This window comes from Eurosta solidaginis, chromosome 4, assembly GCF_040869045.1.
Source record: "Eurosta solidaginis isolate ZX-2024a chromosome 4, ASM4086904v1, whole genome shotgun sequence".
NCBI classification, from domain to species: domain Eukaryota; kingdom Metazoa; phylum Arthropoda; class Insecta; order Diptera; family Tephritidae; genus Eurosta; species Eurosta solidaginis.
Genome location: NC_090322.1, coordinates 274,571,970 through 274,594,738, shown reverse-complemented (window position 1 = coordinate 274,594,738; position 22,769 = coordinate 274,571,970). Strand labels below are relative to the sequence as shown.

The following is a 22,769-nucleotide window of genomic DNA, read 5'->3' as shown; positions in this document are numbered from 1 at the left end:
AGTCCAAAATTAATAGTCTTGCAAGGACTTATATTATAAAAGGAATAACAGTTTCAGCCCCTGTTTAAAAGCATTCAAAGCCGAATTCCGAGCATTAAGTATAAGCCCCGCTTGAATCACCATAATTTCCTACTTATTCACACCTTATCTCAATTAATCCATTTTTTTATATTCATTCTTGTTATATATTGCGCAAAGCCTCATAAATCATTAGAAATATTTTGCAGAATTTCTTCTATATTGTTCTCTGTTGGCATACTAATTTGGAACGCGAGTTTCCCTTGCACTCTGAATTTGAAATAACTCACTATCACAAATTTTATAGATACGTAAACTGTTCTAATAAAGGTCGTCTGTGAACAACACCGCTAAGACTGTCCTCATTCACCCTATTCGTACGTTTACCATTGACGAAAAATCTTTAAGGGGAGCTCAACCCCATAACCAATTTATTTTTTTATTGCTCTTGTTGTAGTTACATTTGTAGCAAATGTATGTATGTATGTATATAGTATTTGTGCATGCACCACAAAGAGAATAGAAAATTTTTTATGAGGTATTTCACTGTAACTAGGCATATGTCGATATTTAAACAAAAATAACCTGTTGCGATTTGTTTAAAAAAATCGAAAATTTAGTAATAGGTCTGAAATTTAAGCAGATTGTATTAAAAGGGCCCTAGTTTTGCATTGTGCGCAACTCCATAAGTGCTTTGATAAACCATTAAGATTTGTTTGTATGTATTTGTTGATTGTTTTTAATGAAGTCGCTAAAATTTATGTTTTATCTTCCTTACTTACTTAATTGGCGCTTAACCGTTTAAACGGTTATGGCCGTCCAACAAGGCGCTCCAGTCACTCCTACTCTCTGCCAACCGGCACCAATTGGTCCCACCAAGGGAGTTAAATCGTTTTCCACCTGGTACTTCCAGCGGAGAAGGAACCGCCCTCTACCTCTGCTTCCATAGGCGGGTTCCGATAGAAACACTTTCTTGGCCGGAGCGTCATTTTTAATTCGCTGGACTATGTTGATGTCTGCGTATAGCTCGTACAGCTCATCGTTAAATGTTCTTCGGTACTCGCCATCTCCAAAACGTAGAGGTCCATAAATCTTTCGAAGAACTTTTCTCTCGAACACTCCCGCAGCTGCTTCATCTGATGTTGTCATGGTCCATGCTTCTGCACCATATAGCAGGACGGGAACGATAAGTGACTTTTAGAGTATGATTCTCGTTTGCCGAGAGAGGACTTTACTTTTCAATTGTCTACCTAGTCCAAAGTAGCATTTAGTAGCAAGTTTGATTCTGCGCTGGATTTCAAAGCTGATGTTATTCCTAGTGTTGATGCTGGTTCCCAAATAAACGGAGTCTTTTACTATTTCGAAATTATGGCTGCCAACAGTAGCGTGGTTGCCAAGGCGCATATGCTCTGACTCTTTGCTCGATGACAGCAGGAACTTCGTTTTCTCCTCACTCACCATCAAACCCTTCTTTACCGTTTCTTTTTCCAGTTTGGAGTAAGCAGAACTAACGGCGCGGGTGTTTATCCCGATGATATCAATGTTATCAGCATATGCCAGTAATTGCACGCTTTTATAGAATATTGTTCCAGAGCGGTTAAGATCTGCAGCTAGTATAATTTTCTCCAGCATCAAATTAAAGAAATCGCACGATAGGGAGTCACCCTGTCTGAAACCTCGTTTAGTTTCGAACGGCTCGGAGAGGTCCTTCCCAATTCTGACTGAGCTGATGGTGTTGCTCAACGTCATTTTGCACAGCCGTATAAGTTTTGCGGGGAAACCAAATTCAGACATAGCGGCATATAGGCAGCTCATCTTCGTTCTGTCGAAGGCGGCTTTAAAATCGACGAAGAGGTGATGTGTGTCCATTCTTTTTGCGCGGGTTTTTCCAAGATTTGGGGCACTGTGAAAATCTGGTCGATGGTAGATTTACCAGGTCTGAAGCCGCACTGATAAAGTCCAATCAGCCGATTAACGGTGGGCTTCATTCTTTCGCACAATACACTTGACAGGACCTTATATGCGATATTAAGAAGGCTGATTCCGCGATAGTTGGTGCAGTTTGTAGTATCCCCCTTCTTGTGGACTGGGCAAAGAGCACTTGGATTCCAATCGTCGGGCATGCACTCGTCCGCCCATATTTTGCGAAGAAGCTGATGAATGCGCCTTACCAACTTCTCGCCACCGTATTTGAATAGCTCCGCAGGCAATCCATCTGCGCCCACTGCCTTCGTTCTTACAGGAGTTTGTCCCGGTCTTAAAACCTGTCTGTGGCCGAATTTTTTGTTAAAATTTTCGGGCGTTATTCCTGGTGGCTAGCAGCTCAAGCTCCTCGCACTCACGCCTTTCTGCCTCTGCTTTTTTCTTCCTGAAAGGGCGTCTCGCTTCCCGTTTTAACTTGCGGTAGCGTTCACACACTCCTCTTGTTGTGCTCGCTTTTGCCCAGTAAGCCCTGTAAGCAGCGTCTTTTCTTTCGGTTGCAACGCGGAAATCTTCATCGTACCAGTTGTTTTTTCGTGGCCGCCGGTAACCAATGTTTTCCTCGGCCGCAGTATGAAGTGCTTTGGAGATATGCTCCAGCATTCCTTCAGGCTGAGTTGTGCTCTCAGATAGCAGTTGTGAGAGTCTAATTGCGAAACCATTGTCAGTCTGTTGCGATTGCAGCCTTTCGACGTCTAGATTTCCTTGTGTTTATTGTTCCTTGGTTTTAGCCGCGAAAGAGGCGGTTGCGTATTTTGGCTGCGACGAAATAATGATCCTAGTCGACGTAAGGTCCTCGGATCGTGCGCACATCTAAAACACTGGAGACATGTCGTCCGTCATCACAGCGTGATCGATCTGATCGCGAGTATTCCGATTGGGGGACAGCCATGTAGCTTGATGTATCTTTTTATGCATAAACCTCGTACTGGATATGATCCTGTTTCGAGCACCGGCAAAGTCAATCAGCCTCAGTCCATTAGGAGAAGTTTCATTGTGTAGACTGAACTTTCCGACTGTAGGGCCCAAAACACCTTCTTTGCCCACCCTGGCGTTAAAGTCGACAAGCACGACTTTTATATCATGGCGGGGGCAGCGCTCATATGTGCGCTCATAAAAAGCGTCTTTCGCCTCATCGTCTTTCTCCTCTGTCGGTGCGTGGGCGCAGATGAATGATATTTTAAAAAATTTTGCTTTTATTCGGATAGCGGCGAGACGTTCGTCCACAGACGTGGACGCCAATACTTGGCGACAAAATCTCTCTCCCACCAGGAATCCGACGTCGGAACTGCGCTTATTTTATTCGAGGCTTGTTGTTGATTTTCATTGGAGTGTGGTTTGACGTGGCGGGTCCCAGCGCTCAACCCGCTCAGCGGGGGTGAAAATATTACTTCCGCGTTTATATAGCGAACCGCTTGCTCCAAGACAGACGTCCGCTTGCAGCCGCAGCTCGTGTTTTATCTACATATATGTATTATATTGTTACGAATATTAGCAACACTAAGGCGTACTGTCATATGTAAGCGATGCTAAGCAGTGACTTGTATGCACATCAATAGATCAATCATTATGTCTACACATATGTATGTACACGCAGCGGAGAAGAGACGCACAAACACATGCAGATATCTTATCAGAGATGCTCCCAAAAGTATGCAATTATAATTGTGGAAGTTTCGCTCACAAATACACGCGCATATGAGAAGCTATACACGTGCCTCTGTAGTTATAATTATATAGCAGTAACTAAGTAAATTCTGGAAGAGCCTAGAAGTATGCAAACGAGAAATCAAAGAGTATAAAAGGCCGAAACAGTAGAGGCGCGATAATCAGTTTCATTTAAGCAAGCTATTGGTTGTGAAGTATCAGTGTTATTGTGAAGTACTTTAATTAAGGCCATTTTGCATTATTAAATATTGGAGTTATTTATTCAAGAGTTTAGCGATACGAACGTTAGTAGAAGGTTGCGAATAAGAGGATTTGCGCTAAATTCGTTACAATATTTTATTATCTACACAATGAGGCGAGAGTACTCCCCATTAGGGAGAGAAATGAAATGCTAACCAAAAAGTTTATGTTGAATACCCAGGAACCTGGGCATCCCAACAGACATCTGATTGATAAAGCTACACCGCCCAGAGCTTAAGGGGTTATCTCCGTAAGCATTATGAGAACCTGAGAACATAGCCGTATGAAGCAAAAAAGCACATGCAGGTCCTCGGTAATATCCACAAACAGGCGGCGAACATCTTTGCCAGGAGTTGCCCGGCAAATTCGTTACTTAAAGAAAAATACCCAGAACTAGCAGAGGAGGAACCCACTCTCCCTAGGGAAACGCGCGTCACTCTAGCTCAACTTCGATCTGGATACTGTAACAAGTTAAACGCTTACCTATCCAGAATCAAAGCCCGACATAAAAAATGTATGTCCTGCTTGCAATGTGTCCCCACATGACACCAACCATCTTTTTAATTGTAATGTGGAACCAACGCCTCTAACACCCCTCTCATTATGGTCCACCCCTGTTGAAACAGTAAATTTCGTGGGACTGCCGTTAGAGGACACTGGTGACATTTGTGATTGGTCGCGGAGGGCGATGGGCCAAGCACTGCTACCACAGCGACAACATTTATGTTTTATTCTGGCCATATGTTATCTTTTTTGTATTGTCAAAATATTTGGCTAATTCACGTCATCATTATTATCAGTTCATCTGTTGAAAAATTATGTCTGTACATATTTTGTTATGGAGTAAAAATTATCAACACCTAAGCAATTAAGCTGAAAAGCAAGCCTACGTGAATAGATAGCCTCATTGTTTCGAACGTCGAAAAAGTTAGGCTTCAAAAATCTCAGCTTTTAATTTTAATATTAAGAGGTTACTATGGCTACCATAATTATTTCCACTTTATCACTAAATAATTGCTTGAAAATGAATAATATTGTATTTTCCATGAAGTTTATCGTTCTTATTCTTAGTAAGAAAGTCTTTAGATTCGGAAAGTATCCTATAAGAATATGCATGTTTTGGTCATCGCAGCAGTACTATTACTTAAGCCGCCGATGCCTTTCCAATAAAAATATGTCCCATGTGATTTTTATGGTAAAACAAAAATCTCCATGAGCCACCTCTTAACAATAAAATTAAAAGCTGACATTTTTACAAATTAACTTTTTAGAGATCCTGAACCGAATTTCAACTACACCAAAAAGAAAAACAAGTAAGGAAGGCTAAGTTCGGGTGTAACCGAACATTACATACTCAGCTGCCAAATTACTGCGTGTAAAACTTTTAAATTACCTTCTTTTGAAGGTGGGCGGTGCCACGCCCATTGTTCAAAATTTTACTAATTTTCTATTCTTCGTCATAAGGTCAACCCTACCTACCAAGTCACCTACCTATCGGTATTTGGATTTTCGAAATTTTTGAGATCGAAAAAGTGGGCGTCGTTATAGCCCGATTTCGTTCATTTTAAATAGCGATCTGAGATGAGTGCCCAGGAACTTACATACCAAATTTCATTAAGATACCTCAAAATTTACTCAAGTTATCGTGTTTACGGACAGACGGACCGACGGACGGGCGGACATGGCTAAATGAATTTCTTTTTTCGCCCAGATCATTTTGTTATATAGAAGTCTATATCTATCTCGATTAGTTTCTGCCGTTACGGGGTACCGTTATGCGAACAAAATTAATATACACCTATCCCCCGATTTACACGGAAGATCGGTTCCAGACAAAACCGTGTAAAGTGAAATCTTCGTTTTCCTATACAAAAACCGTGTAAAGCGAAAAAACTACCCAATTCAGTCATTTATTTAAATAAAACAAAACTAAAACGTCTTAATGAAGGTTCACGAAAAGATAATTCAATCGATAACTTACCAGTTCAAACCAAAAAAACTCGCAATAATAGTAAAAGTTATGGCTTTTTGTTCAAATTTTCATCAAACGATTTTCCTTCCACATGAACTTTATATGTACTCTGCGTTTGGTTATATACATACATATTCACAATAAGAGGAATCCCTCAATATTGCAATCAGTGTCGCCAAGGGGACTCATAAAGGTTTTTAATGAGTTGTGAATCTTCGGAGTTTTTCAAATTTTGCTGATTTATGAACCGTGTAAAAGCGAAATCGTGTAAAACAAGTACCGTGTAAATCGGAGGATAGGGGTACTCTGTGAGCTTTGCCCAATAAATTTTGTGTTTCCACCCTAATGGACATATACCTAATAGCGTGTAGGCTACTAATTTTATTTTTATTTATTAATGCCTAGTTTTTCAGTGCGAGTTTAAACTCTAGTTAAAGTTGACTAGAGTTTAACCTTGCCAATTTGTTCGATAACATAAAATTTTGCTGCTCATCTCAGCTTAAGCGGCCTAAGTGGCAACTTTAACTGTAGTTTAAACTCGGTTGGTTTAGCTAAGCTTAAACTAAGTTTGCTTAAATTCTAGTCAAATTCAAACTCCAGTTAAACTACTGAGCAATTTTTCAGTCACAATTTAAAGCCGCCTTTGCGGTATGCGTTTTTGTGCGACAACATTAGTTCTTTTATTATCTAGATAATTTGTAAATACGGCAACAGCTGTATTTTGTTTACCCAACAAACAGGGAAAAAAATTCTCCAGCGAAATATATATCTAGTTCCGGAAGTGATATCCAGCATCATTATTTAATTATTCTTAAACCAGATAATTCTCGCATTGATATCCAACTTCATTCTCCAATTACTATCCAACCTTTTGAAAATTTTGTAAAATTAAAAGTTTTCGTGTTATTTCCAACGTCATTCATATTTTCCAATTATTTTCCTAATTTCGATAGATTTTGAGAAATGTACAGTTCTCAAATGAATATTCAACACATTTCTCCAGGTGATATCCTACATTGCATATCGGGCTGAGGTGTTGAATAAAATCTCCAAGGCGCCACCAAAACCAACAGCTGTTTATTGTGAGATATAAACACCTGGTTAGCAGTAATGAAGCGTAATTAATCAAAAATAAATTATATAGAAGGTCGCCGTGATGTGATGGTAGCGTGCTCCGCCTGCCACACCGAATGCACTGGGTTCGCACCCCGGGCAAAGCAACATAAAAATTTTAGAAATAAAGTTTTTCTAAGCGGGGTCGCCCCTCGACAGTGTTTGGCAAGCGCTCCGACTGTATTTCTGCCATGTAAAGCTCTCAGCTTGCAGATGCCCTTCGGGGTCGGCATAAAACAAGTAGGTCCCGTCCCGCCAATTTGTAGGTAAAATTAAAAGGAGCGCGACGCAAATTGGAAGAGAAACTCGGCCTAAAAATTTTTCGGAGACTATCGCGCCTCATGTTAATTTATTTTTTAAATTATATATATTTTATTTTTTTTCGTTAAAATTCTGTGGTATGGAATCTTACATTGAGTCCAGTTAGAGAATCACAAGTTGTTAATTAGATTTTTTCAACTTAAGTAATAGCATTTTTTGTTTTATAAAAAATGCCCTCTTTTGCTGAGTACGCTATGATTCTCGAGTTGAGCCACTGTTTCGAAACAACTCTTGAGATCTTAGAAGTATGCCTATTTATCAACATGAGCTCTAATGGTGCTCAAGCCTAAATGCTTGTTGGGTATATTCGACGTCATTGCCAACGAACGCAAATCACCGGTAGGTTAACTAGAGTTTAACCATGTCCGATCGGCCGCTTAAGCTCAGCTTAAACTTGAGTTAAAGTAGACTGAAAAACTGCAGAATAAGTTTGAGCGTGGTTTAACTTACAAACTAAGTTGAACTTGTACTGAAAAACCGGGCCTTAATCTGCTAAATCTTAATGCCATAATAAGACCAAATACCACGAGCTGTTTGCAATCAACAAGCAAAACAACCACAAAACTATGACCTTTCACTTAGTTTTCTCTTGCCTTTTAACCGATTTCAATCTTAGTCTTTGAGTATTCATTTGTACGTACGAGTATGATACTTGCATATACCTATATACATATATATGTAAGCATGTACATATGTATGTATTTACATCCAGATACAGTGCATAATTGCACTTTTTCCATTGACTGTTGATTTTGTGACTGAGATGGGCCTAATTTGAACCATGCCACAAGAGCTAAAAGTTTATCGTTTCCCATCCCCTGCTGATTACTATATTGACCGCAAACCTCTCTGGAGCCCTATAAGTTGCGGCATGTACATATACCTAACCGCATTTGCACTCACAAACATATTAAGCGCTAAAACAAAAGGTCTATGTTTTTATTGTCTCTTCAGAAATCCGTTATACGCACGCTTTCTGTAACCACAAACATGGCTCATACGATAAAATATTTATTAGCTTTTTTACCTAAAATATAAAACTCAAGTAAATGGAAAGAAATAAAAGAAATGAAGTGAAAGAAAACATTAAAAGTTGCGCAGGTAGAAGGGACTCGCTATTTCCGACTATCTATTGTGCGAAAAATTCCTATTTTTAAAACGCTGAAGTAAAATATTACGAATCTTAAAAAACTTGACCGGAGAATTATTTTGCTGTACATAGAACAGTGGCCTAACTTATTTAGTTTAAATATTAAATGTGGCTCACCAAATTTGGAGTCAATATATAATATTTTTTTATAATTAATTTTGAAAACTTGTCATTCCCTTTATTCTTTTCATTTTAGCTATACCTGGCGATCGGATAAAAATATGCTAATTACGTTCTAAAGTGGATTATTGATTTGGTGATTTAAAACAACAACCAAAATAGGTAAAATAGGCTAAAAATAAGATTACTACCTAATAGTAATTCAGTTTTAGTTTCCAAATTAGACAATTCAGCTATTACGTACGGCTCTGAAAATCTTAAAATCGGGTTTAAACTGCTCTTAATATTAACGAGTGTTGAACTTTGGAAATAAACTTATATGATTAACTGGCAGCTACGATTGAAAGTAGTAAAATCTAATTAATTCTAAGGCTGTGTACCAATAATGCCAATATGAGACTACTTTGTTTTGACTTGCATTCGAAGCTTAAAAAACTCACGGAACTTTAACGGAACATCATATTACAAGAACAATTTCGATCAAGATAAAGCGAGAGCAATATTTCTCCAATATAAAATATCTTGACATGTTATTCTTAACTTTCAAGATTTAATTTTCCATAGACTTTTTTCACAATAAAAACAGTTCAAACACAAAAAAAAACCAGCGACCATGATTCAATCTCAAGAGGTTTTCTCGACAGACAAATTTTCTGACAATTGCAGCCATTTTGCTTGTAATGGAGATGTCATAACGAAATGTACTCATTGACCATGTTAACTTATTCATTCCGTATTTTCGGAACATTCGTCTCCATTTAAGAATTTGGGGAATCGGTTTATATGTTGAATATTATGTATATTCGGACCTCGTGAGATAGTATAAAACGGACGTGTTCCGAATATTCCAAAATAACGGTTTATCCGGAACACTTCCATGAATACTTCACGTAAAGGAGCTTTCCGAAATTTCAGAATAAAAAGGTGAATACTCCCTGTGTAGCAGGACCCCATTAAAGCTGAACTCTTCTGTCAAAGTCAAGACCGGAATATAAAGTTCTAAGACAATAAGCCATTTTCTTTTATTTTTTTTTGTCAGACCATGTCCTATCTCAAAATATTTTTCAGAAACTTCCAATTTCGTGATTTGTCACAAAAACGCCCTATATTAGAATTAGATTGAAGAACGCCTCAGAATGCTTTTCATTATCTCCCTCTTATGTCAAAATCCATTGAACTTATGCTCATATAGTGAGTTTTAGAAACAAACTTTTATATAGTGTATTTTTGAATAAAATTCTAAACCAACAAAGCTCTTTATCAATTCACGAAATATTTAGTGGAAAATGAATTATTTCTTCCAAAACCTGTTGGCATTGACAAATTTATTATCACTACTAATATACTATTAAAGGTACTTTTCTACTACAATTTTCGCTAAAGGGGATTGAATTATTACCCGTTTTCCTTACTTCATAAAAGCAACTCGTACAGGTTTTCAATTTGGGAGTGTCAAAGCTCTGCCATCATTAGAGAACAAACCTCTAGTAATTGGATCATGACCAGCGACTGCCTTGAGAAAACATCGAGTAATTTGCCAAAGTACCGAAAGAAAATGTAGTGTCATATAGGAATAACAATAAGAATTCTCCACGATCAGTATCAAAATTATCCTTCGGTCTATCCATGGCGGAAAGATACAAGGTGGCAGCATGGTGACATACCTACAAACATAGATTAAAATTCCATGTACTTTGTTTTTGTAAATTCGATGGACAAATGTCAAAATCGTACTGCGCCGGAAGTTGATGTATCAAACCAAATAAAAAAGTTTATAATCAGCTGTCCCATGCTGCCACCTTGTATCGTTCCACCATGGGTCTATCAAAATTTCAAAAAGTGCACATTTATAATTTTTTCATGGTGAAATCATACAATTTTGGACTTAAAAAAGTTTTAGAAAATTTGTTAAGAAAAAACTGAAAACAAATATTTCGTTGACAAATACGCAGAAATAAATGACCTCTGAGATTCTTTCGCCGTTTTCCATACAAAAGTTGTTAGCTTCTTCCAAATGAATTGACCAGATACTAGTTCACTCATAGTTAGTTTCAGGCATGCTTAACGAACGAAACGATATCATTTCGTTACGATAATCAACGTTAATAAACGAAACGAAGTCATTTCGTTTCGTTTATTAACGTTAAGAACGACAAATTAACGAAGTGACTTCGTTTCGTTTATTAGCGTTGATTATCGTAACGAAATGATATCGTTTCGTTCGTTAAGCATGCCTGGTTAGTTTTTCCTGTTATGTACTTACTGCAGTACCCGTACATTTATATGGAGTGAAAACTATTTGCCTATTTAAGGAGCTGCCTCGACATCATTGAACTTATACAAAAAATTGGAATCAACCTCAAAATTTCGTATTTCAAATATTTCATAAGTTAATTTTACTAATCGCTTCATGTTGTAAGTATTTTAGTTTGAACAAAGAGTTTTTATTTGTTGGGAGCCGCCACTCGATACTTTGTCAACAACAAAGCAACCAATTCATGCCGAATGTTTTCTCACGGAAGTGTTGGCTAGTTTTGGTTAACTGCATCCCATATATTTATGCGGGGTAGTCACTTTGCGTAGTTGTGATTTTTGGAAAGAGAATTAATTAATTAATTTAATGCAATCATTAAAAAAACACAAATACACCACGAAAATGTATAGAAGGTATTTTTATGAATGTATGTATTTCACAAAAAAAACAACCAACGACTACCTTGAGAAAACATCGAGTAATTTGCCAAAGTATCTAGTGACGGCTCTTAAGAAATAAAAACTCTTTGGTTCGAATATGACCAAATTGCTATTATGACAACTTAATTCTTCCTCTTAAAACATGTCCTCACCCCACCTTAACATAGATACACATACAGTTCATTATAAAACACGTACCTCATTTTTTCAAATATTTGCAGATCAAACTATCATTACGAAACCGACAAACGAAGGCTCAATGCAATCCTATAATATAAGCTTTTTAATCTGTTTTCCACTTCCCTATTCACTATCCTCTTTAATCTTCGCTAATATTATTTCAACTTGGAGTTTCTCTTCGGAAAAATGTCAGAAATAGTAAGAAATGGCGTCAGTACTGAATCACTTTGTACTGTAATAGAAAACATCAAGGATACCACCAGCACTAATTCCAAACCTCACCTCAGGCCAAAAACCGTCTCAGAAATTTCAAATAATCCTACCAACGAAAATAGTATTAATTTATACAACAGTCCGGAAGGAAGAGAATCTCCTAGATACAGCTATAGCGAATCAGAAAAGTCTGTATGTGATACCTGTGATACTTCTCAAGATGAATCAAACGCGTCAAGATCCGAAAGGAATACGTCTAGTGGTAAATTGAAGAAATCAGTTACTTTCGATCCACAAGATGAAAAAGTACGCAAATTTATAGCCGGTGAACCCATTGTAGATCAGCAGAATCCTTTTATACAACATTACTCCACCTGGGAAAATTCGTCAAAAAATAAAAAAGTACCACCCCCAGTTCCTACGAAACGATCGACGTTGAGTGTACGCAAAACTGTTACCCAGCAATTAAGGGAAAGAGAACGAGAAAAAGAAAAAGAAAGAGAACGACTTAAAAACGAAACAAATAATCGAAAGTCAAATATCTCGTTGTCATCTCCCGAAGATTTTGTAACTACTGAAGAAGTTCTGAATCAATCAAAATATGTAAAAACGTATATAAAAAACCCAGATCCATATTTCGTTTATGATCCAACAATACTTGCACGCTTAAAATTTGAGGAATTACGTGAACTTGTCGATAAGAAACAACCAAAAAAAGTGCGTCTTACGAATCAGACTAGAGATCGTATAAAAGATTTAAAAAGTAAGCCTTCAGCGGAAACTTCGCTTTCATATTCAAAACTTCCTTTTAAGAAATGTTCGAAACCAAATTATCCAGAGCTCTGCGATATCAAAATAAAAGTTGGTACCGATTTAGAGGGTAATTTCTTAAATCCAGCCGAAGTTTCTAAGAATGTTAAAAAGTTTGATGATAGAGTAAAAAAACTTCATATAAGCTCGGACGATGATCTGGATGAAATAGATTGTCCCTTAACTAAAAGTGAATCGAGTGACGAAGTGACTCCGAATACAGGTACTAGTAAGGAAAAAACAAGTGAAGACAAAGAAAAGGATAAAGAATTAGAAAATATGAATGTTAAAGAAAAAATTGATAAGCCAATTGGAGGCACATTTACCAATACTATAAAATCGAAAGAATTTCAAGAATATCTTGAGAAAAAAGGTCTCACATTAATTCCGAGGAAAATTCCGAATGGTGCGCGTTCTGTTTATACAAATGGCTTAGATGCCACTAAACCAACTACGCGAATATCTTTCAGAACGCCAGAAAGTTTACAGATCTCAGTAAATAATACGGAATCTGCACAAAATAGTAAAAAACCCTCAGTATTTCAACGCCTACTTTCAAATAGCATTTTCGCTACAAGGCGCAAAACGACTCCCAAAGATGCCGTCCCTTCACCAAAATCTTTATACAACTATAATATGGAAAATAAAGACGACGCTCACAGGTCAATGAAGCGTGTAGTTTTAGAGAGACAAAGCTTTCATGGACGACCCCATACAAAGAATTTGTTAAGTCCTGCCGAAAGTGATCATGTCAAACATCAAGATCAACGTTCTCGAAAGAGTTTCGCTAATGGTGATAATCTTTCAATTTCACTATCTAGTGTGTTAACGAATGCTGAGCTTAACAATTCACCAGAAAGAAATACGCCCGCTGCAGTAATAAAACCACCAAGACGTACACATTCCCGCGAAAGATTAGCCAACACTCTACAAACAAAACAGTTGCAGCAAAATAATGTTGTACTACAACCAAAAGCTCAACGAATCCAACAAGTACCAAATAACATAGCGCATATGCCTCAGAAAGAGGTTAATAACAGCTCAGATGGTACTTTTAAACGGAGTACAGAGCGTCAGAGCCTTATACCAAAGCGCACTACGCAAACATTCGATCGTAAACAAGTATTTGGCCGATCCACCTCCATGGATCGTAATGAAATCTTGAAAAAGCGATTGCTCCGTGAACTACAAAATAGATCGAAAAGTGACAATGAGGCATCAAATATCACAACACCGTTCGTAACATCCAGAGAAAATATAGAAGAGCAATTGTCTACTTGGAGCAAGGGACCAACATTAACTTCAACTCCTATACGAGATGCAGATCGTGATCTTGAAAAGAGAGGTATTATAAAACCTATGGATCCACCAAAAAAAGTATATGTAGATAAACAAGAGTGGGAGCGTTTAAAGGCAATGAAGGAGCGCATGGATAACGAGTTATATTACCGAATGTTACAGGAACAAAAACATCAAAAGGATGCTGCTGAAAATATATATGAACGCGTTCAACCACAGCAAATATTTTTAGCGCAATCCAATCAGTTAGCAGTAAGTCAACCCAAAATATTGGAAGGAAATTTTATACGTGGCTCACCGCAAAGAAATACATTTGCAGGTTTAACCAGAAATCGTCAAACTAAAATTATTGATGGTAAAGCATTGATACCGCAAGAATACCACACCAATTGCGAACCAGCACAACCTCGGAGTCAAAGTGTCTTAGATAATATGACTTTAACGTCTAGATATGTAAATAGAAGCCAAAACGGCTATGGAAGTGATATTGGAACCCCGGTTGTACTACGACGAAAAGATAACAATCAATCGAAACAAACTGATCCTACAGAACAGCGTCGCATTGGCGGCATATTGACAAGAGATGAAATTTTGCAAAAAGTTAAAGAATTTTGTAGGAAATCTTTAAATAAAACTCCCACTAAACAGCAACCTCAAATTCAGGCTATACATAAGAAACTGGTAGGACCATCCGATTTATCACCGGTATCGTATGCCTCTGTCGAAACAACCCAACGTCCTGGATCGCGGATGTACGCCGCTCCACAAGTACCACAACGAATGCAGAGTTTGCCACAAAAATTCATACCAATAAATAACCAACAAATGATACATGAAATTAATCCAAACACGTCGTTACCAATATACGCACACGTAGTGAAAAGAAGCAGTTTACTCTCCAATCACTCGGAAACTTACGACAGTCCGCAAAGGCTGACAAATTTAGTGCGTGCAGACGTAGAACCTCCGGCATTGTATGTAACCCGCGGAAGTTTACCACCTCCCCAATATGTACTTGTTGAGGGCGATAAATTGCTCCCAGCTACGGAAGTTATTAGCTATTACCCTGTTCCGAATGATACATACGCACAGCCACACTACGTCAGACCATATAAGTTGCAACCAGTTCCAGGTGCTTATGGCTACATAAGCGTCCGTGAGCCTCTAATAAAACAACAATTCAGGCCCAGGCTGCTCGATGGACGAAGTACTCCTTTGATACTTGATCATTCAAGTCAACAGACGAGTCAAATATATTGGACATCTCACAATCCGCGGTGGCAACAGGATACTGAACTACTGCCCATTGAAACCAACAGTCCACGCTATACAGTTAAACAAATACAACATCCTGTGGCCGCTCCTAAAATGGATATAACGAATCACAATAATATAAAACCAACTACGACCGCTATTGTACAAAATAATCAACCAACAACAATCGAACACGGTTCCAGGCCCAACAGTAGACAGCATCAGACTATAAATCCTGCCCGTGAATTAGTTAAGCCCAATAGTCAACATCCTTATGAATGGGAGAGTGGGTCAGAAGCTGGCGAAGTTCAACGTATATTGGAACATCCTAGAAATAGTGGTGAGTTTAGAACAAGACATTTCCTGAGCAGTCTTAAAAGGAAACTGTCTCGATTACTACTTTAAGTAATATGTAATAATTTATACTTATAAGAAAATAATATATGTCCCTCGATTTTTGTGCTGCAGAAATAATTTGTACGAGTTAGAGTATACCCGTACTCCTCTAAATTGGTTAACTCGCACGTATCTTCGAATATGTTCAAGGACTACCGGGAACTTAGCCTTAAAATTCAAGTTAAGCTGTTGTATTTATTATTAAGAGTTCATGAGCTTAACACCGACTTATAACAATTGAATATTTAATTATTATGTTTTTTCTAAGAGAAACTGAAAAGAAAGAAAGAAACATTTACTGGCATATTGCGATGGTACCGTTTCGAAAACCGGCACGTAATATGTAAAACTGAGCACGAGTTTACAAAGCTCCTCATTCTCAACGAAAAAGAAACAAATACAAACAGGATAACCTAGTGGTTAAGGCAACTGCAGTTTCACCGTGTCATTCGCGGTTCGAATCTCGGTGAAACCTTTGAAAACATTACGAAATTGCCTCATGATAATTACGTGGCGGTTTTCGAAATGGTACCATCGCAATGTGCCAGTAAATATTTCTTTCTTCCTTTTCAGTTTCTCTTAGAAAAAACATAATAATTGAATATTCAATTATTATAAGCCGGTGTTAAGCTCATGAATTCATAATAATAAGTATAAATTGAACACACCATTAAAACAAACAAACATAAGCTGTTGTATTTTACTTGCATTCATTGAGGTTTCGGAAATATTAATATAATGTTATATACGAATTCGCTCAACACCCTACATCTAAGAGTTTTTGAATTTGGAACGATTGTAGCATAAAAATGTGTACCCAAGTCAAGTAATTCATTAGAATTTTCCACGTAGAATTCCTTATCTTAATATAGCATTTTCAAGTCAAATTAAACTTTTTTTCCAATGAAACCATTTTTGGCTTAGCATAGCTCTACTATATAGTAATACATGTTGTAAATTACCTTTTTTTTTATTGAAGCGACAACTTTTTAAATTTATCCTATTGAAGTCAAAATCTTTCACCTAATGCCCAGTGGTTTTGTGTGAGAATAAGCTGCAGTTAAGTTCAGCTGAACCAACATTTTCCAACCCTCGCTAACGTTAAAACTCCATCGCCAAAAATCTCTAAAACGGTATCAAGTGCGCAGCATGCAACATTTACTACCATGTGCTCATAAGGTAGAATCGCCTAAGTCCAATGTAAAAGAATAGGAGTTAGGCTGGTATTCCTTGTGGTACAGGCATACCTACCGCGGGTATTTTCTAAGCCCCATAACCCGCTTGGGGGTTTAGTGCAATACAAGTCTAAAATTACAGAAGGGTTTTAAATGAAACAGATATTTAAACCCCTTTTAGAAGTTTTAAAGGAGTAAAATTAGGACAATATCATCCATTGCATCCGTTGCATTTTACTTGAAAAAGATAGTTATATTAAGACCCGTCTCAAAGACCGATTCAAACTTAATGTATTTCGTTTTATAAAATTTATATTTCTTAGCCTAGGATATTTCGATATTCTCGGGAAGAGTATAAATTCACAAATTTTCAAATATGGGTGCTCGTTTCGGAAATAAATGCAACGGTTAAGAAGAGAAAAAATATTGCTTAAGCATAAGTACAAAATCATTGTATACCTAGGTCTGTATTTGCTCATATAGCAACTATCTATATTATTCTTGACAGTTTTACCTATAACTAAACATGAAATATACGATGTATTTATTACCAGGTTAATAATTATGTATAAAAGAAAAATATCAGAAAAAAGTGTGTGATTGTATATAAGGCGCTATTAAAATCAATAGTTATGTAAGTACTCGCAAACTATATACATGTGAATAAATCTAAACTGTATGTATATCGTTAGCTTAATTCGCCATGTCCTAACCAACAAATTGAAAATTTTACAGGAGAAGCAAAAAACGTTTTTTTTTCACATTCACAACATGCAGAAATTGCTTCCAGTTTTGAAAAATCTGTGGGTTAGCGCCTTTGTGAATTAAGCTTACGATATATTAAATCGCATCTCTTATTTACATCTTTTCATATATTTATAATGGTCCAAGCAGATATATGTAAATGTCACAAATCGTATAAGGCTGTGTAGGCAAATGATTTCCGAAATGGTCTTAATTGCACTATTTACCCGATCGTGCCGGATCCCGAAGATCTTTTGCAATCCTGGGACTTTTCGGGATCATTCAGAGACTATTACTTTTGAATTTCAGTTTAAAAATAATTATGTAATGTATATAACGTATATAAGTAGTTTACCAAAAAACATTTATATCCATATATATATATTGCTGCTACATGCTGGGTATACTCACAAACATCAGAGTGACGATATATTGATGTTTAAATGTTTTTGTTTTTGTATTCAATAATCGAATATACCTAAATTTAAATTTTTTCTTGTCACACTCATTCTGCTACAATCAAACAAATTTTGTAGGTTTTTGATTTCGAATTCAAAACTCATTGCGAGCAATTTTCTATTAGCAATATATCTGTGGTCACAAGGCTTAACAGCACAAGTCGATTTTTGGCCAAATTGAGTTATTATCATGGTTGAATTCTCCTAATTCGATTTCATATTGTGTCAAAATTTTGTGAAGATCACTCCAGTAGTTAACGAGATATTAAGAAAAGGTAAACAGCCCAAGTAAAATTTATTGCAGTTTGCATAGGCAAAGAGGATAAATACAATAAGAGCCGTCACTCGTTATTTTTTTGGCATTTACTCGATGTATACTGAGAGGTAGTCGCTACTTTTTTTTTGGGCGAGATGTTTATAAATGTCTTCTATACATTTTCGTAGGGTATTTGTGTTTATTTTTCGACTGTATTTAATTAATTTATTTATTTCTCTTTCCAAAAATCACAGTTGGACAAGGGGCCTACACGGCATGGATAAATGCGAGACAATTAAAAATGTCCCTCTCAGAAAACATTCGGCATCAATTTTTTCAATTTCCAGCGAGATACTCGCCACAAAATAACGAGTGACGGCTCTTATTGTATTTATCCTCTTTCGCATAGGGAATAACAACACATATCAGGTCTCTAAATATCAGCTGATTCTCGCTTCACTTGTGTTCATGTGTTCTGTTGGAATTCAGCAAGCGAAGCGGCTAATTGTTATTTTTTTGTGTGCAGAAAAATAGCATATCTAACTTCTGCTTTTATTCCATAATAAGTTTTTTGTTTGAAAACGTACATAAGTATACTTGTAATGTTTTATTCAATATATTTTCCTACAAATGCGTATCATTACTTAACTAATGCCCTTGTATAGCATATAATTTCCTATTATTTGTAAACAAAGTAATGTGACGAATATTAGCAACACTAAGGGATACTATCATCTCTAAGCCGATGCTAAGCAATGACTTGTATGCACATCAATAGATCAATCATTATGTCTACACATATGTACGTACACGCAGCGGAGAAGAGACGCACAAACACATGCAGATATCTTATCTGAGATGCTCCCAAAAGTATGCAATTATAATTGTGGAAGTGTCGCTCACAAATACACGCGCATATGAGAAGCTGTACACGTGCATCTGTAGTTATAATTTTATAGCAGGAACTAAGTAAATTCTGGAAACGCCTAGAAGATGCAACGAGGAAATCACAGAGTATAAAAGGCAGCAACAGTAGAGGCGCTACACATGCCAACCTAATAAAACCGCACTGCGTTTTCTTAGCGGACGCAAACAACCGGCGTTTTTTGGCCTAACCCATATAAACATGCGTTGCGACAATGTAAAGCATGTGTGCAAACGTCAAATCTAAATGTCACGCAGAACAAAAATTGGAAATCGAGTTAGGTTTTCACGCAGCAAATTCAATTTGGGTTGCTCTCATACAAGTTGTATGTGCATGAGACATTTTTCACAGAAAATGACTTGCGTGCGTTTATATTAGGTTGGCATGACAATCAGTTTGATTTAAGACGCTATCCGGCGGGCAATAGTAGTGTTATTTTGAAAGTACTTTAATAAAGACCATTTTGCATTATTCAATAGTGGAGTTATTTATACAACAGTTTAGTGATTCGAACGTTAGCAGAAGATTGCAAATAAGGAGAATTGCAGTAAATTCGTTATAATAAGATATATGTTATATTTGCAAAACGACTTATTTGTCTCAAATAAAGTCACTTGGCTTACTTTTTTTTCCAAGTGCTAGCTTCAAGAAATCGTTGAATAGTGTTTTTATTGTAATACACATTTTTTCATAAGTTAAAGTTAATAAACAATGGAAGAAAGAGGTAGGTTAAAGTTTATCCAACATCCATATTGAATTAAATAGGTTTTATTTCATTATGACACATCTTTGTCTCATTATAGATCCGGAATTTCGTGAGCTATACCAATGGTCTTTCCAAGAAGTTAATTTTCAGACGATCCCTCCAGCCATAGGCGATACATTTTTATACTCAGTTGAGCAGAGCTCACAGAGTATATTAAGTTTGATTGGATAACGGTTGGTTGTACAGGTATAAAGGAATCGAGATAGATATAGACTTCCATATATCAAAGGAGGATCGAAAAAAAATTTGATTGAGCCATGTCCGTCCGTCCGTCCGTTAACACGATAACTTGAGTAAAATTTGAGGCATCTTGATGAAATTTGGTATGCAGGTTCCTGAGCACTCATCTCAGATAGCTATTTAAAATGAACGATATCGGACTATAACCACGCCCACTTTTTCGATATCGAAAATTTCGAAAAACCGAAAAAGTGCAATAATTCATTACCAAAGACAGAAAAAGCGATGAAACTTGGTAGGTGAGTTGAACCTATGACGCAGAATAGAAAGATGGTAAAATTTTGGACAATAGGCGTGGCACCGCCCACTTTTAAAAGAGGGTAATTTAAAATTTTTGCAAGCTGTAATTTGGCAGTCGTTGAAGATATCGTGATGAAATTTGGCAGGAACGTTACTCCTATTACTATATGTACGCTTAATAAAAATTTGCAAAATCATAGAAGGACCACGCCCACTTTAAAAAAAAAATATTTTTAAGTAAAATTTTAACAAAAAATTTAATATCTTTACAGTATATAAGTAAATTATGTCAACATTCAACCCCAGTAATGATATGGTGCAACAAAATACAAAAATAAAAGAAAATTTCAAAATGAGCGTGGCTCCGCCCGTTTTCATTTAATTTGTCTAGGATACTTTTAATGCCATAAGTCGAACAAAAATTTACCAATCCTTTTGAAATTTGGTAGAGGCTTAGATTCTAGGACGATAACTGTTTTCTGTGAAAATGGGCGAAATTGGTTAAAGCCACGCCCCAGTTTTTATACACAGTCGTCCGCGTGTCCTTCCGCATGGCCGTTAACATGATAACTTGAGCAAAAATCGACATATCTTTACTGAATTTAGTTCACGTACTTATCTGAACTCACTTTATCTTGGTATAAAAAATGAACGAAATCCGACTATGACCACGTCCACTTTTTCGATATCGAAAATTACGAGAAATGAAAAAAATGCCATAATTCTATACCAAATACGAAAAAAGGGGTGAAACATGGTAATTGGATTGGTTTATTGACGCGAAATATAACTTTAGAAAAAACTAGAAGAAAATGAAAAAGTTCTGCAGGGCGAAATAAAAACCCTTGAAATCTTGGCAGGTATTACATATATAAATAAATTAGCGGTATCCAACAGATGATGTTCTGGGTCACCCTGGTCCACATTTTGGTCGATATCTTGAAAACGCCTTCACATATACAACTACCACCACTCCCTTTTAAAACTCTCATTAATACCTTTAATTTGATACTAATATCGTACAAACACATTCTAGAGTCACCCCTGGTCCACCTTTATGGCGATATCTAGAAAAGGCGACCACCTATAGAACGAAGGCCCACTCCCTTTTAAAAATACTCATTAACACCTTTCATTTGAGACCCATATCGTCCAAACAAAGACTAGAGTCACCCCTGGTCCACCTTTATTGCGATACCTCGAAAAGGCGTCCACCTATAGAACTAAGGCCCACTCCCTTTTAAAATACTCATTAACACCTTTCGTTTGATACCCATATTGTACAAACATATTCTAGAGTCACCCCTGGTCCACCTATATGGCGATATTTCGAAACGGCGTCCACCTATAGGACTAAGGCCCACTCCCTTTTAAAATGCTCATTAACACCTTTCTCTTGATACCCATATTGTACAAACGCATACTAGAGTCACCCCTGGTCCACCTTTATGGCGATATCTCGAAAAGGCGACCACCTATACAACTACCACCACTCCCTTCTAAAACCCTCATTAATACCTTTAATTTGATACCCATATCGTACAAACAAATTCTAGGGTCACCCCTTGTCCACCTTTATGGCGATATCTCGAAACGGCGTCCACCTATGGAACTAAGGATCACTCCCTTTTAAAATACTCATTAACACCTTTCTTTTGATACCCATATTGTACAAACAAATTCTAGGGTCACCCCTGGTCCACCTTTATGGAGATATCTCGAAACGGCGTCCACCTATGGAACTAAGGATTACTCCCTTTTAAAAAACTCATTAGCACCTTTCATTTGATACCCATATCGTACAAACAAATTCTAGAGTCAACCCTGATCCATCTTTATGGCGATATCCCTAAATGGCGTCAACCTATAGAACTATGGCTCACTCCCTCTTAAAATACTCTTTAATACCTTTCATTTGATACACATGTCATACAAACACATTCCAGGGTTTCCCTCGGTTCATTTTCCTACATGGTTATTTTCCCTTATGTTGTCACCATAGCTCTCAACTGAGTATGTAATGTTCGGTTACACCCGAACTTAACCTTCCTTACTTGTTTAAAATAAGTTTCATGCTCCCCTTGTACCGAAAGAAACATATTGTAGTGCTAATTGCGTTTTGTGTCGACTCCGAACGGCATCTGCAAGGCAGATGAGTTTTCACTGAGAGATTTTCATGGCAGAAATACATTCGGTGTGCTTGACAAACACTGCCGAGAGGCGACCCCGCTTGGAAAAATTTTCTTCTATTAAAAAACTTCTTTCTAAAATTTTGATGTTGCTTTTCCAGGGGCGTGAATCCAGGATCTTCGGTGTGAATGGCGGAGCACGCTACCATCACACCACGGCGGCCGCCTGAAGCTATTAGGGAGCATAATAATAGTTTTTCTGCGTACGAAAGCCACTATTGTCGGCGAAATTCAAGTGCAAAATATTTAAACTCCGATTTGTCAATAACAAAAATGTGCAGTCTGTACTGCAAATATGTTGAAACTCCTGTTAGCTTATCAAAATATTCAGAAATATTCCACATATCG

At 37.0% G+C, this 22,769-nt stretch overlaps 1 protein-coding gene across 6 annotated transcripts in view; it reads left to right on the top strand.

The window, feature by feature from the left end:
* The window catches only part of LOC137247475 (uncharacterized), a 111,295-nt gene that overhangs the window by 54,244 nt on the left and 34,282 nt on the right, over nucleotides 1–22,769 (top strand). For all 6 annotated transcript variants that reach the window (XM_067778406.1, XM_067778403.1, XM_067778404.1 and 3 more), the window contains 2 exons: nucleotides 8,659–8,744; nucleotides 11,498–15,372. In XM_067778406.1, coding sequence (XP_067634507.1) covers nucleotides 11,643–15,372 — 3,730 coding nt within the window. In that variant the 5' untranslated portion in view covers nucleotides 8,659–8,744; nucleotides 11,498–11,642. The remainder of the gene's footprint in view (nucleotides 1–8,658; nucleotides 8,745–11,497; nucleotides 15,373–22,769) is intronic.